The 16,148-nt window shown below is 34.9% G+C and overlaps 1 protein-coding gene across 4 annotated transcripts in view; it reads left to right on the top strand.

Moving 5' to 3' along the window:
* The window catches only part of LOC111144105 (contactin 6), a 303,309-nt gene that overhangs the window by 215,197 nt on the left and 71,964 nt on the right, over positions 1 to 16,148 (top strand). For 2 of the 4 annotated variants that reach the window (XM_022498237.1, XM_022498239.1), the window contains 3 exons: positions 9,694 to 9,873; positions 13,528 to 13,664; positions 15,164 to 15,293. The exons of 1 other annotated variant lie outside the window; for it this stretch is intronic. In XM_022498237.1, coding sequence (XP_022353945.1) covers positions 9,694 to 9,873; positions 13,528 to 13,664; positions 15,164 to 15,293 — 447 coding nt within the window. Of the gene's footprint in view, positions 1 to 9,688; positions 9,874 to 13,527; positions 13,665 to 15,163; positions 15,294 to 16,148 lie in introns of all 4 variants that reach the window. One more of the 4 variants, XM_022498236.1, reaches the window with a different exon arrangement.

Consider the following 16,148-nt stretch of genomic DNA (forward strand, 5'->3'; position numbering starts at 1 on the left):
GCCCATGAGAACTTCCTTGGTATATTTTTAGAAAGTTAGAATTATTGGGTTAAAGGAATCTAAAAAGCTAAGTATTCTGAAATATGTTGCCAAATTCTCCTAAGAATGCTTGTAAAGGGGCCACTTTCACAGATCAGGGACCCAGCCTACAAGTTGGGCCTCTTTGGATTTTCAGGCTTACTCTGAATCCAGTGTCAAACCTTCCTTTCTTTTTTTTTTTTTTCCCCATAGCCATAAATTGGAGTTTGACAGTGCTGTTTCTAAAATTAAACTAATTTAAAGGCTCTAAAACTCATCCAAGAAGAATATATATGCTTCTGAAAGCAACTTATCATCCTTCCCGTCCCAGTCTATCACCACCTTTCTCAGGAGACCTAAGTTTCTTACTTTTTAAATAATTGGCAATTGCATGAGATTTCAGGTCCAAGATGGTACTGAGCCGAAGGAAAAGAAGTTACTTGCTTCCTTTTTTCCAGCTGACCTGGAAAATGATAATTTGGTTATGGTGTGTGAGGTTCTGGAGGCCTGTGCCCCATGAAATTTCTAGGTCTTGACTTTAGCTCCTTTATTGGAATCTGGAGGCATCTCAGTAGGTCAAAAAACAAAACAAAGCAACTCTATCCTTTTGTCTTCTGAACCTTGAACAAAAAGAACTCTATCCACTAGTTGTGAAACAAATTAGTTCATTAGATGAAGATTGTATTTCTCAGCATATCCTAATACATCCTAGTAAGGTAACTCATTTTATATCTGATTAGTTCATGTAGGAGCAGCAAAGCGTGATGGTTAAAGCTGAGTCTCTATGAAAAGACAGACTCTGGTTCAAATACTTTTTTAAGTTCACAGCATGATATTGGGTATGTTGTCCAGCCTTTCCTAGACCCTGTCTCCTTATCTACAAAATACCAGTAACAGTAGTCCTGTGTCTCTTAGTATTGTTACATGGTTTCACTGAGGCACTTAACACAGTGCCAGGCATCTAATATGTGCTCAATACATATTAGATATATTAATGGTAGAATGATTAAATGTTAGCACACCATATGTAATGTTTCCTTTACTTCTTTATCCGAACGCATATGGTTATAAGCAGAGCTAAAGTCAAGACCTAGAAATTTGACGGAACACAGGCCTCCAGAACCTCACGTACCATACCCAAATTAACATTTTCTTTACCTTAGAGCAGCATAATGTTCATGTGATCGAGAGGTATTTATTTAGGGTTAATATTATGTATTGATAAAACACTATGGACAAGCTGTTAATTAGCTGCTGAATGCAGTGTCATTTTCACCTTGGAATAACGGTCTCCAGTTTATAGTTCATGTGCAAATTAGTGCTTATTTTACCTTAGTTAAAAGGAGTAGAAAATGGCAATAACATTCTTAGGGAATCTTTAGATAACAGGGCCTTCTTGTCCCTATGTGATAATAATGTGATAACAATCATGGTAATAAGGAAATTTAGCAAACCTTATTTTTGGTTCAAACTTTCTATTTCACCATGAATTCTCACTCATATTTTCTTGTTTGATCCTCTCAAGAAGCCTTTTATGTACCCATTGTTAGCTTTAGCTACAATGAAAAAGCCGAGGCTCAGAAAAATGGGGCAATTTGCATTCAGTCAGACAAAAACCTGCCTGTGTCCTTTTACCCTACTGCAAGCATCATTCTGCTATGGTTGCTATTATCACCAAACCATTTGTAGCTTATCAACTGGCTCCAACAACTGTAGTGTCAAATATACCAGACTAATACATGCGCACCGTAAGATTTTTCCCTGAGAGAAACCTGGTGTAGACACTGACCAATACAAAAGGATAGTGACTGCATTTAGATCGCTCAGAAGAAAAATGTTTTCCTTTTTTCCATAACAGTGAGATTGCTCTTCTGCAGAACTCATGAATGTATCCACATTGTATCCCCCTAGGACGGTCTCACATTCCAAGCTCTTTGTATGAATATTTCAACTTGGGGAAATGAAAGCAGCTAGTGGAACAGTGAAAATTTAACAAAGGCACTCTTTGCTGGTTTTGTTATTCTGCTTCACCATCTTCGATTAAAATTGGACACTGATGGGATTTTCTGAAATGAGGTTCAAGTTAGGAATAATCCCATATATGAGCATTTTAGGAAATTGGTTCTCTGTACCAGTTTCTAGTTAAAAACTTAGTATGGCCTGGATTTAAACTGTGGATAATGAGGTTTAAGAAATCCAGGGGAGAAATGTAAGCTTTCTCAAAAAGCACTAGTAATGAAAATTCTATTTATGGGCTAATAGTATAGAACTGAAGCACAGTTTCTGCTAGTGTGTGAAGAGCTTTAATTTAACTTCCAATTCAGGTTGGAACTAGGCCAGATGATTAACAAATATATACTCTGTCTCCAGATAAAATTAATAGGATGCTCACTCTGTAAAAGCATAATGATGAGAGAAAATGGAGTAAAAAGACCTTATTTATGGCAATGCTTATTTAAGAAGCATGAAACCAAGGGGGTGGAGGAACAAAGAAAGAGAGAGAAAACTTTACTATTATTGTGTGGTATTTCACAACTATGAGGACCCACATTCCAGGCAAACTTGATTTAACAAATAGTAGCAAAATCAGAAAAGGTTTTTGCAAATCTTCTTTTGAAATGCAACGCTCATGAGTGCATCTCCTATGGTCTGAGGAAGCTTTGAGTAAGAGACTTGCTTTGGATTAGTTTTCTTTATTGAGATTTATATCCAAGTTCTATTTCCACATCATATTTGGGAAGTCTTAAAAAAGGAGAGGGTAGGAAGGAATTGGAGCTAAAAGCGAAATGTTGTCAGAAATGGCTGATATTTGCGGTTAGCACCATTTATTTTGATGATAGCACCATTTATTTTGACTTCCTTCTGTAACAGCACAGTTTCAAGAGATTTAACAATAATCTCCATTCTGAAGACCCCTAGAAGATCTGCCTTGCTCCATGACATTCTTCATGTGTTAATATTTAACTGTGCATTTTCAGTAGACCACTTACTTTAAACTAGGCTGAACAGCCAGCAAATATTGCATCATTTACATCATCAACATGGCCGAACTAGGTAGATCCTAAAAAGAATGCTTCAGCCCCAGTAGAAGAAGTAGTCTACTAGTGTTTATAATAGAATGGGCGGTAACTCAAAGAATTGGAAGGTGAATCACAATGAATTAGCCTGTACTGAAACTCTAAGTGGAAAAGAATTGGCAGGTAATAACTTAGCAGAAATTACCTGTCTAAACGTGAATACCATTCCAAAAAGGCAATTAGAATTGTTAATAGCTTCCAGCTAAGTATTTAACTCAGATGACATGTGGAAGCCATCTGTCACAATGCCTGGTACATAGTAAGCACTCAATTAATGATATTAATATTCATATGATTTATTATTTTTTATTTTTATTATTATTTGATTTATTTGTTTATTATTTTTTGTTATTTTGGTTTATTTATTATTTATTTATTATTATATATTATTATTATATTAATGATTATTATTAATATTCATGCTCAGGTGTATCACACAGCATTCTATTTTTCTCTTTGTAGAATTCTGTATACAAATTCCTTTCCTCCCTACCGCCATGGTCCCAGGTGATTAACCAGGTAGAAAAAAAAGATACCTCACAGCAAATCATGTAGTGTCTTTCCTGAGAGAGCTCTGCTGTCATGATGAGGAAAGGAGCATGACCACTATGACCAGGGGTAATAGCATCTTAACAGTTGATATATAGAGCAGGGAAAAGCAAGAAATTTACTTCTAGAGACATATGGGGATGTTTGTGTACCCATTTATCCACAGTGTGGAGATCTAATTTTAATTGACAAATGATTCATAAATCAGTTTATGTTGAATGCATAGTCATATGGAGTCCTTAACAGAGAACAGAAAACAAATAAATATCAGCTAGGATTTTTGCTTTTGAAATAATAACAATAACATAATAATGATTTTAAATTATTTTATTGATTTATCATTAACAGTCCAATGTAGTGTTAGGGTGCTAGACAGCATACTGTATATGTGACGTGGATTGTATCATTTAATCCTCACAACAGTCCTGTGACTTATGTACTATTATTATTCCCCATTCTATAAATGAGGAAATTCATGCTTAGTGGAACAAAATATAGCTGATTAGAGCTATGTTCTGCTCTGTACTGCGTAAATAGTATTCTATTATGATGGTTTTATAATTATAATTATAATTATTATTTACAAAGAATAACATGCCTTAGAAAAATGAACTTGCATTTAAAAACTAAAGCCGATTGGGACACCTGGGTGGATCAGTCGGTTGACTCTTGGTTTTCGCTCAGGTCATGATCTCATGGGTCATGGGATGGAGCCCCATATCAGGCTTTACCCTCAGTGGGGAGTCAGCTTGAAGATTCTCTCCCTCTACCTCTCCCCCCACTCATGTACTTGCTCTCTCTCTCAAATAAATAAAAATCTTTAAAAACTATGCTCATTACTAAAATAATTTCATCTTTTGTTATGATTCCATTTCTTCCCACCCACTGTCCATTTGGGATGCCTTCAGAAAAGACAGAGGGTGTGAAATCTAAAGCAGTTCATTTAGTATCTTTGTAAGACGTTTCAGGACAAAATGGGAAGTTTTCATTAAAATGCATATGTATTTTTATGTAATCTGTATTTTGCATTTATTCTGTCTGTATATATCACATTATCAGTAATAATCAGGAGGATCATGGCATTCATGTTTAGCAGTGACATAACAAATTTGAAAAAAACTCAGCATTTAATTAGTAACTGTGAAATCTTATAAAACTGCTTGATTTGTCTCCTATTAGTAATTTTAACATAAAATGAAGTGATAAAATACATTTGATAAGACTTTTGTTTTTCTAAAACTTTTTCAAAATGTTTGAGTAATTTTTTTGATTGCTTAATTGCCCTGAGAATTCTGATATATGGAGTGTAAAATGTAAAATGTAATATCCAGAGGGAATCCTCCATATTGTATAATTCAATCACATAGGTAGCATTTAGACCCAGGCATTCAGAACTATTTGCCGAGTCTTTTTTTTTTGGTGGGAGGATTGGTTTGAAAGCAGCAGGAAAATAACTCAAACAAGCCTAAGTCAGGGCAGGGGTGTCATGGGGAAAAGGGAGGGAAAAATGAAACAAGATGAGACCAGGGAGGGAGACAAACCATAAGAGACTCTTAATCTCAGGAAACAAACTGAGGGTTGCTGGAGGGGAGGGAATAGGGATATCCCTATCCCTAGGAGGGATAGGATGGCTGGGTTTTGGACATTGGGGAGGGTATGTGCTATGGTGAGTGCTGTGAGTTGTGTTAAGACTGATGATTCACAGACCTGTACCCCTGAAACAAATAATACATTATATGTTAATTTTTTAAAAAAGAAGGGAAAAAAAGGATGTATTGACTTACAGAAATGTTCAAGAGAGATTTGGGGAATGATGGGCATCCATCGAGTTATAATCGTGATCTAGTCATGTGAAGAACTCCAACTTTCTTTCCTTTGAGGTAACTTTGGCTTTTAAAGATTCTCCATTTGGTGGGAAATTGTTGTCCCAGAAGTTCTAAGATTCTATTGTACTGTCTGAGCAAACCACAGTGAAGAGAGATTCTCCCTTCAACAGTTCTTCCAAAAGCAGTACCAGAATTGAGTGTGGTTGTCTCTGATAGGTGGCCTTGGTTCCCACAGCTAACAAATCACAGTGACTCTGGTATACTTGCTTCTAATGGCAAGACCTGAATCTTGTGTTCTTTCCTGAACCCAGAGGTGTAGTCTTCCCAATTCAAATCATATGAAGATAGGAAGCATTGTTTTTGTTGTTGTTTTTAAGGACAATTAAAACACAAACCAGGGACGCCTGGGTGGCTCAGTGGGTTAAGCCCCTGCCTTCGGCTCAGGTCATGATCCTGGGGTCCTGGGATCGAGTCCCACATCGGGCTCCTTGCTTGGCGGGAAGCCTGCCTCTCTCTCCACCTCTGCCTGCCTCTCTGCCTGCTTGTGTGCTTTCTCTCTCTCTTTCTGACAAATAAATAAATAAAAAAAAAATCTTAAAAAAAAAACAAAACACAAACCAAAAACAAACAAATAAACATGGGACCACTGCAGATTGAGAATTCAGTACCCTTCTTCAGAATTGGAAGTTGTTATGTTAGAAGCCAATACACTGAATCTTATAACCTTCTCCATAATTAAATGGTTTAGGGAAGAACACTTATCACTCCAACCCCAAATGAGATAAGGAAAAAAAAAATCTAGAATGTCTTCTTTTTTAAGTGAGAAACTTATCTGTCTCTGTTCAACCTTGTGTCTTTTCTACATTTCTTGCCTTTTGCTGTTATGCTAGTATAATTTAGACCTTGTATGTTCCATAGTCATGGCTTTCCATAAGGATTCTACTGCTCAGTTTTGGTCTCATATTCCATTGATGTTTAATACCACAGAATACCATTTCTATGTCTGTCTAATGGCTCCATGGACATACCACACTGAGAATTATTTAAGGGTTCCTTACAGTTGATACCATAAAAAGTAGAAAAAGGGTCAGAGCATATTGGGAATTCTAATAAATGGGTTTTCCAAGAAGCAGACCATGAAAGGATAATCTTCTTGCAAGTGATTTGATAGAAGAGTTCTTAGAAAGAACTTATAAGAGAATGGAGAAGTTGGACAGGGATGGGAGAGCAGCCAAGCAGAGTATGGTATCATGCAAAATTCGACAGAAGTTAAATTTGCCTCAGTCCTGTAGGGGAGCTCTGGAGAGGGTGCAGGTCATACCCTAGAGATGTCCAACCATTAGAGGCAAGGAGTTGGACTGTTTGTACCACAGCACCCAGTCAGTTGTTGATTAAGAGCTGCCCTTAGGGTTGTGTAAATCCCTAGCTGCCTATACCTCTTTCTTTGTGAAGGGAAAGTTAGCTACAGCAGCTTGAGGGTAGTTGTCAACAAAGAGATACAGATACTAACTGTTGAAGGTAATAACACTTCACGATCTGGGGTGGCTAAGGGATCAGAAGGCACACAGGTAGAGTACTGACATTTTCTGCTGCATTATTTCTATTGGAAAGGTATATCTCTATACCTCTGTATCTCTATAGAATATAGTGTCTCATCCATTTAGGGAAATAAGCTTATCCAGAGAGACTTCAGTGTTATCACTGGGTTCTTTTGGGGAAAGTAGGAATAGCTGGGATGGGTCGGACTTGTTCTATTTGCTCCCACTTAATTTGGACATTTAAAATGGACATCTACTCTTGTAAAACCACAAATACTAAAGCTATCAGAAGAGGATCTTATAATAGCCGTGGGTCTTTATTGCCTTATGAGTAAGTACATAGCTTTTGAGGCAAAGAAACTTGGAAATAGATCCTAGCTCTGCCACCTTTGGTTGTAGGAAAAGCAAATGAAATTATCTGTGCATGTTGCACACATATATAATAAGGAGCACATAGTTTGTGGTTAATAAGCAGTAGCTATTTTTAAGATATTATTATAATTACTATTATTATTATTAAGTGTCAGACTGACTCAGAGATTTAGATATTTAGTTATGTTAAAAATTGACTTCTGTCTTCATAATCAAAATAAAGAACTATGCTATAACTATGGGAAATATACTCAGTTTTTACTGATTTTATTTTTTGTCTGAATACTTTAGGTTAAAAACTTTTTTTAGGTTACTCTGCATATATTTGTCATAAACTTCAGAGATACATTGTCATAAAAAATAATAAAGGATCATGAATTTAGACAGGTGTCAGAGCCTCTGTTTTTCTCTTTGTAAATAAATTTTCTTAGAAATTTTTATTACAGAGGTAATGTATGCATTTATAGGAAAATAATGGAAAATAGAGATAAGCAGAAAGAAAAAATTAAAGGCATTAATATTCTTACTACTCACAGATAAAAACTCTCACTATCTTCACATATGCACTACATATATATTTTTTAAAAATTTGGGTGCTAGGGCATATACTATAAAATTCACCCGAATTGGCAAAGATCTTTCTATGTGAATAAATTTTCTTCTAAAACTTCATTTTTATTTGTAGTTTTGTATTCCGTAATGTGAATTAATAAGAAAACCAGTTATCTGAGGTTAATTGTTGGCAGGAATATGCCATTCTACTGAAATGTCAACCTAAATTTGTGGTAAGTGGCACAGTTTTTTAAAAGGACAAAAACTACAGTTTATCATAATAATTATTTTATTTCGTGTTTAACAAAATACAGGTTACTAATCCTGAGAAAAATAGACAAATCACACAGTGATTGGGGGATATGTTTTCTGACAAATATATGTGAGCACAGGTATGACTTTCTATATTATATATATCTTTGATTCGCACAGAAGGATCATCGTTTGCCAATAAAAAAATTCCTTGGAGTTCATCAGTTTTGCTTTATTTGAAGTCTCTACTGAGTCACCATCACCAACATCCTGCAATTTACTGCTCAAACTCCACAGATTTTTGTCAGCCATTTTGCATTTGACGGGATAGTTCCCGCATTATTTTTGTTGACTTGAAGAAATCCCGTAACTTTGACAAAATTTACAGTCTGGCTTTGCAAAATGATTTACTTTTATTATTATTATTAATTTAAAATATATTTAGAATAGAAACATTTAAATCATCTGTAAATCTATAAGGGAATGCAGAATGACTTGACAGTAGGAAAGGAAAGATGTTAATGTAAATAGATTGAGGATTGATACTACAAATGATTGGTTTGTTAAGAAATACTTTCCTGCTGTAACTTTACAGATAGCCTGTATTTCTTTATATTATATCTGTAAAAGCAAGGTCTTTCTCACTATGAATTTCTAAATTCATCCCTTATTGATAACACTTAGGTTCAGCTATTTTAAATATATTTTTGTTATTTTAAAAGATATTCATATTAGACTAAAGGTATCAGATATAAGATATTAAGGAACTCCACAAATTCTAACAGGAATAGGGTACAAAATAAAATTATCTTTCGTGGGTTTTTTTTGCTGTTGTTATTTTTGCTTTAGATAAGGTAAAAATGAGTACATTCTTTTGAAAATCGTGAAACCTATGCTCCCAGTTTAAATAGGTCTGTTATATAGTACTGGTTCTTGATAATCTAGATCGCCCATCGCATAGGTCTTGTTATCTGTTAAGTACCAGTTTAAATGTAGAGGAATATGTATTTTTGTCTATAAGTATCTATAAGTATAGAAAAAGCTGGTCTACTCTTAAATGTCACATGCTTACAAAGAATTTCCTGACCACCATATTTATACTGATATAATCTTGTTACTATTTCTATTTCCTTTTCCTTTTAAAAGGACTGTTTCCTTTCTTTCATTTACTGCAATTTACAAATGTATTATTTTTTATTATTTATTTATTGTATGTTTCTCCACTGGCCTTTAAGCAACTCAAGGCCAAAAAACATGTCTATTTTATTCATCGATCTATTCCCTGATTATGGCACCAAGACTTACACATGGCAGGCACTTAATAAAGTGTTATAAATTGCTGGATGAGTGAATGGTGAATGATTGCATGATCTGAAAACTAGTCACAACACAATAGATTGATTAAAAATTTTTCCTTGAGAATTTTTCTTAAGGACATTCTTATTTTATCCTGCTGTCATAAAGACTGAATCGTCTTCTATTCTAATGAGGTATAACTGTTTAGTCCAGTTCCTGATATTAGTTGGAGGAGGTTGGATGGAAACCCGTTGCCAAGGAAAGTCAAGTACAGCAAATCCCAAGCTATTCTTGAAATCCCGAACTTTCAACAGGAAGATGAAGGCTTCTATGAGTGCATTGCAGGCAACCTTCGAGGAAGAAACCTTGCAAAGGGTCAGCTCATTTTCTATGGTAAGCTAATAGGATTTCAAAAAGTACATGAAATGTTTGGTAATATCCTTCATAGTAAGTAGTGAAAGTCATTAGCATGTTGTAGAAGTGTCATAGGAGAAATAAAGAAGACACATGGCTAGGTGAGGATGCTAATGGGTGGGAATGACCATTTTTAAAATATAGCTTTAATTCCATCATGGCCTTTGCACGCTATTGTTTATTATAATTGCCTTGAAAGTATCAGCAGTGTCACATTAAAGCTATAAAAGTTTATAACACAAAGTACCGTAGAATCCAATATATTTTCCATAAAACATGCAGCAAAAGCCCATGACAATCTTAATTATAATTCTAAGTAGAATTCACAAAAGAAGGAGAAAATGACAGGAGAAACATAATACTGAATGGTAGTTTTCAGTTTTTGTTTCTATTTTCCAGATTTTGTCTATTCATATGTAGATAATAGAAAATAGTCATTACTTCACTTAAAATATATGTTTGTCTCAATTAGCAGAACCTCAAATGAAAGCATGTATTATATAAAAATTGTCTTCATGTCTTCTTTTATCCAGGCCAAAATACATACTTGCATAAAATTTTCTTCTTTCTTTTACATCAAACAAACCATAAAATACACCCCAGAATTATCAAAATGTTTGGTACTTTTAAGATATTCTTAACTTCTTTGCTAAATTTAATTTATCTGTACTGGAGAACTTTAAGACTGTATTTATACATGACCAAAAATACTTTCCTATGTAACATGCTTCTGCGTGACATGTTTACAATCAATGATAAAGTAATTGGAGAAAATATTTTTTTTTTGTAACTGGAAAAGTCTAAGGTATTGTAATTACCTTATAGAAATGGCAGTTGAGTATCCTGTGGGGAGAACATATTGTGCCTTGGTTATATTATTTTCCATTTCCTTTAGAATTTCCAATTTTAATCTCGAATGAAAAGTACTATTTTATATATAGAATATGATATCCTGCTGATTATTTCTCTACAATTGTAGCTACACACACACACACACACACACACACACACACACACGTACGAAGTTTTAAGGAACAATCTTTCGAATCTAGCATCTGTTGTAAATAAAATAGTAAGGATGTGACTGGAATTATTTTAATGACCCCAAAGTATTACAGGCTTTGGCTAGTTTTTAATAGATACTTCATTTTTCTATTATATAGCCATGGATATATCTAAATGATTAAACAGAAAATGAGTGTATCTTTAAACCAGAAATTAATAATAAAGTGCTTCCTCCCACATCTCTACAAAAACTGTTAACTTACACAACAGATTTTACAAACATATATTCATATAATTTTTAACAATAGTAAGAGGTAGGAATACATGTCATTAGTCATTTAATGAGTCCAAATGGTCCTTGTGGAGTAATAATGAATAATTGGTCAATAAGACAAATATTATGTTTCTTGCTCACCTATTAATTTATTTGTCATTGTACTCCCAAAGGAGCAATTCAGTAATTGACTCAATTATCTGAGAATTGCATAAGACCTGAATTTTTTAAGAAAAGAATTGGTTTTATTATATTGCTGTGTTTAAGTTATAATTCAGAACCCTATCCCTCTATATTATGTCTTTGTAACTTCCAAAAGAAATCTTAAAGTATTAATATCATTATAGAAAATGAAACATATTCAGAGAAGTTAAATGATTTCCCATAACCATTCAATAGGGAAAAAAAATAAAATCCAAACTCCAAGCCCATATATTTGACCTGAATTCCTAAGTCCTTCCTTTCATGCATTTACAATGTAGTTGAAGATTTAAAACTTTGGTCTTCAGAATCTGAAGCATCCAAAGGATTTACATATAAAATAAATAAATGTATTTTAAAGTTATAATTACTGCATTAAACAATAATCCATACATATTTCATACTTTTATAAGCTATATGAATTTTATGTGAGTATGAATTTCTTCTCCCAGGCCAAACATATGTTAAAACAATTTCTAAATAATCATCTACAATTTACAAAATTTTGTTAATATTCAGAAGCATGATTCAATTTCATCAATGCATCTACTTCTTCTAAGTCTTCCCTTGATTTGTCCCTTAAAACTGTGATGAGCATGTTCTGTAACCGGAAGTCACCCTGATTTCCACAGATGGTAATCCCAGGTTTAGTTTTTACTATAGTGAGACATCCTGATTCCTTCTTCTCAGTGACCAGCTCCCTAAAAGTCCTTTCATCTTAATGGAACCAGATGTTGCAGTGGGAAAACCCAGGAAGTCGGACATACTTGTATAACATTTCAGACTCTCAGTCCCACTTCTTACTTCAGCCACCGCTGCAGTGAGCAGCTCCATGTTTTGTAGGTGTAACCTGACAGGGTCTCATCTCAGGTGCCACACAAAGTCCATCTTGTTCCCCCCTCCAGCTTTCTTTGTTCTCAGGAGGCTGCTCAGCACTTAAGCATACACAGCCTGGGTGTTCTAATACATATTGTCTCTACCACTCTTGAATGACTATGGACAGGAACCAGTGAACAAATTCTTCCTTTTCCTTTCCCTGGGTAGGCAGTTATAAAGACCCTTAGAACGTCACAGAAGCTAGAGTAATAGTGGCCCATCTCGGTGGCCAACTCAGTAACTGACCCTTGCATTGCCTCCTTCCTTCCTTACTGACTCTTCCTTTTCCTGAACCCCCCCCCCCCATCTTAGGGCTGACATTCCCAAACAGACAGCCTGAACACAACCCCTTGATTGAGGATGTGCTTTCAGGGTTCAAATTTTGGCTTCTGTATTTTTTGACTATGTCTTCTTGAGCAGGTTCCCTAAAATCCCTGAAAAAATCCTCTACCAGTATTGGAGGTGGAATTACCTGTAATTAGATATATAAAACATCTAACTTGTAATATCCTGCAGTTCCAAAGGATATTTCGTCTACTCTTACATATCTGAGGCCAGACCTAAATAAAAGAGAGGGATTAAATGACACAGCCAGGCAGCCCCATATCATATTTATGGAAGAAATGTTCATTTTAAAGCATTTAATCTGTACCCCACCTTTTGGTGTCAATGGTAGTAAGGATATTACCACTTTATCCATAAATGGCACTTTACTATAAATGCCTCAGTACTCATTGCCTATCAAAGGTTTTATCTAGGGTTAAAAAAAAAATTGGACTGTAATCTTACTAAAATGTGATGAGACCCATATTTGAATTGTGCTTCAAACTGAATTGTAATTATATCTGATATAGATACACTTATTTTTAGTTACAACATTTCAGAAGAAATATAATCAAAGGCTTTTGCCCAAAGTGGGCTCAAAATTTGTATACATTTTCTAGCTTGACCTATCCACTAATATTTGCCATGAAATTATTCTCTGGCCTTGTTCTGCATTTGAACTTTTCCCCTCAATTCCCAAGTTGCTGTAAAGGTGCTTCAAAATGACAAGTGGCAAATATTTATCTTACGCCAAAGGACCACTGATATTTATATCAAGACTTCCGTCACTCCACATTGAGGCTTCTGTATTTCCCTTCCATCAGATCATGTGTTTTCAGCACTGTTGGGCCCAGGAGGCCTTGTCCTTCTGCTTTGTACAGACCTTGGAATGTTGCACAATATTTTGGATAATTGACTTACCAAGTAGTTGTTCTTGTCTATTTTTGAAACAGCCCCACCAGAATGGGAACAAAAAATCCAAAATACATACCTGTCTATCTATGACAATTTGTTTTGGGAATGCAAAGCTAGTGGAAAGCCAAATCCTTGGTACACCTGGTTAAAGAATGGTGAACGCCTCAATCCAGAGGTAAGTGTCAATGCTAATATTAAAATTCACCCATTCTCCTAGGGAAATTTTGTTACTACCAGCAACAATTAATGTTTTCGGAATGCTTAGTCGGTGTTAGGAAATGTAGTATACTCCTCATATATACTAACTTATATAATATTTAAATAAAAGTAGCTATTAATATTATCTCCATTGTTCAAATGAGAAAAATTAAGGGTAGAGAAGACAAGCTTAAGGTTACACACTAGTCAGTGATAGATTCACATCCAGATATCACCATCATCATCATCATCATCATTGTCATCGTAATTAACACCCACCAAAGTCTTGTATGTTCCAGGTCCTGTGCACATATTTTTCCATGCATTATCTTATTGTATCCTCGTGACAATTTTGTAAGAGAGATGCTATTATTTCTTCTATAGATGATGAAGATTGGTTTCAGAGAGGTTAAGTCACTTGCTCAAAGTCACACAGTAGCTAGTAATTGTTAGAATTTGTATTCTAAACGTAGTCTGATTCCAGGATCCAAGCTCTTAAACATTAACCAGTATCTTGCTTTTCTGAAAACTAATGGCTCTAAACCCATAGGAAGTGGAGAACTGAGGCAGTTATCCACATTTTCAGCCTAAATTATACTTTTGTTCTACAGTATACTGAAAATGAGACAGATTTTTTTTCATCAAATTATCCAAATAATTGTGTTAATTCTCCCTTTTACTTTGTACTTGTAGGCACAGCTAGGGACACAAAGAACATCTGGTGTTTAGAAGCTGAATATAACGCTGTTCTTTGTTTTGGTTTTAGTGGAATTTTCTTCCTGAATACCTTTTGCATAGAGCATTTTCTGTTTCCTCCGGCCTACTTTTATTATCTTTAAAGGATGGTAATAGGTATATTGAAATTTTTTTTAGAATTATATTTGCTCTATTAAACTATTTCATTATGTGCACTCAAAATTGTATTTTTATACTCCAAATGGGACTCTGGAACAGATTTTGGCTGTTTAAGCATACTATAGCAGGCTGCAGAAAAGGAGAATTTAGCTTCTCCAACTTATGACTCAATTAGAACATTATCAAGTCATCACATTTCAAGTCTTTTGGAGATCTTATGATGGAAAGCCAAGGGAATTTCTAACCATTATATTCTTGTCTAGCATTATTATTGACCATATTTTCTAGAATAATTGGAATGGCACAATCTTCCAAATTATTTTATATACCTTATAATAGAACGGTAACATATACTCTATGCAGACAATGCCAATTTTCAAAGAAATGAGATAACATAAAATATACTAGCCATTAAAATTATATGAAGGATGTTTCTTTTTTTAACTTCAAAAAGCTGCTCAGAATCTTACAGGATATTAAGTTTCATCATCATAAACATCAGCTCTCATACACAAAAATATTCTATCTTGTAGATATGCACAAATGTTTAATAATGTATTCTGGTTAAGAGAATGCCTACATTAACACACTAGCATTTTTACATGACTTTTCTTTTATTAGGAAAGAATTCAAATAGAAAATGGGACACTTACCATAACTATGTTGAATGTGTCAGATTCGGGTGTCTACCAGTGTGCTGCAGAAAACAAATATCGGATAATTTATGCAAATGCAGAATTGAGAGTATTAGGTAAGTCATTCACTTATAATCAAAAAATTCAAAATGACATTTTAGCAAGCTATGATTATACATAATATGAATCCAATTTTTCTGTAAATTAGAGATTGCTTTACCTTGACATAATGGGAAATGTCTAAATTAACTTAAAAAAAATGCAGGATCATAATTATTATTCTACTTGAGCAATACATTAGGACTTCCAGAGAAGCCCACTGTTGGGTACATACAAACCAGAAAAAGTCTCCTCCAAAGCTGATCCTAGCACATGATGTCTTGAGTACAGTTCAAAACTATCCATTAGAACTGTTTTCACCTGGGGCGCCTGGCTGGCTCAGTGGGTTAAGCCGCTGCCTTCGGCTCAGGTCATGATCTCAGGGTCCTGGGATCGAGCCCCGCATCGGGCTCTCTGCTCAGCAGGGAGCCTGCTTCCTCTCCTCTCTCTCTGCCTGCTTGTGATCTCTCTCTGTCAAATAAATAAATAAAATCTTTAAAAAAAAAAAAATGTTTTCACCTGGTGTGCCTGGATGGCTCAGCCTATTAAGTGTCTGCCTTTGGCTCAGTTCATGATCCCAGGGTCCTGGGATGCAGCCCCACATTGGGCTCCCTGCTTTGTGGGGGCGTCTCCTTCTCTCTTTCCTCCCTGATCACGCTCCTTCTCACTTCACTATTTCTCTATCTTTCTCAAATTAAAAAAAAAAAAAATATTTTCACCTGCCAATTAAAGAAAAGAAAGGAAAATCTCAATTTATAATGATTTAAGTAGGTATTTATTTTTTTCTCTTAACAAGAAATTCAGGGGTGGTAGCTGAGCCATGGGACTGTGGTTGATGATGTTCTTCTTTACACTTTTCCCTCATGCGTATA

The sequence above is a fragment of the Enhydra lutris genome, unplaced genomic scaffold (genome assembly GCF_002288905.1).
Source record: "Enhydra lutris kenyoni isolate GAN:26980312 unplaced genomic scaffold, ASM228890v2 scaffoldscaffold10, whole genome shotgun sequence".
Classification (NCBI taxonomy): domain Eukaryota; kingdom Metazoa; phylum Chordata; class Mammalia; order Carnivora; family Mustelidae; genus Enhydra; species Enhydra lutris.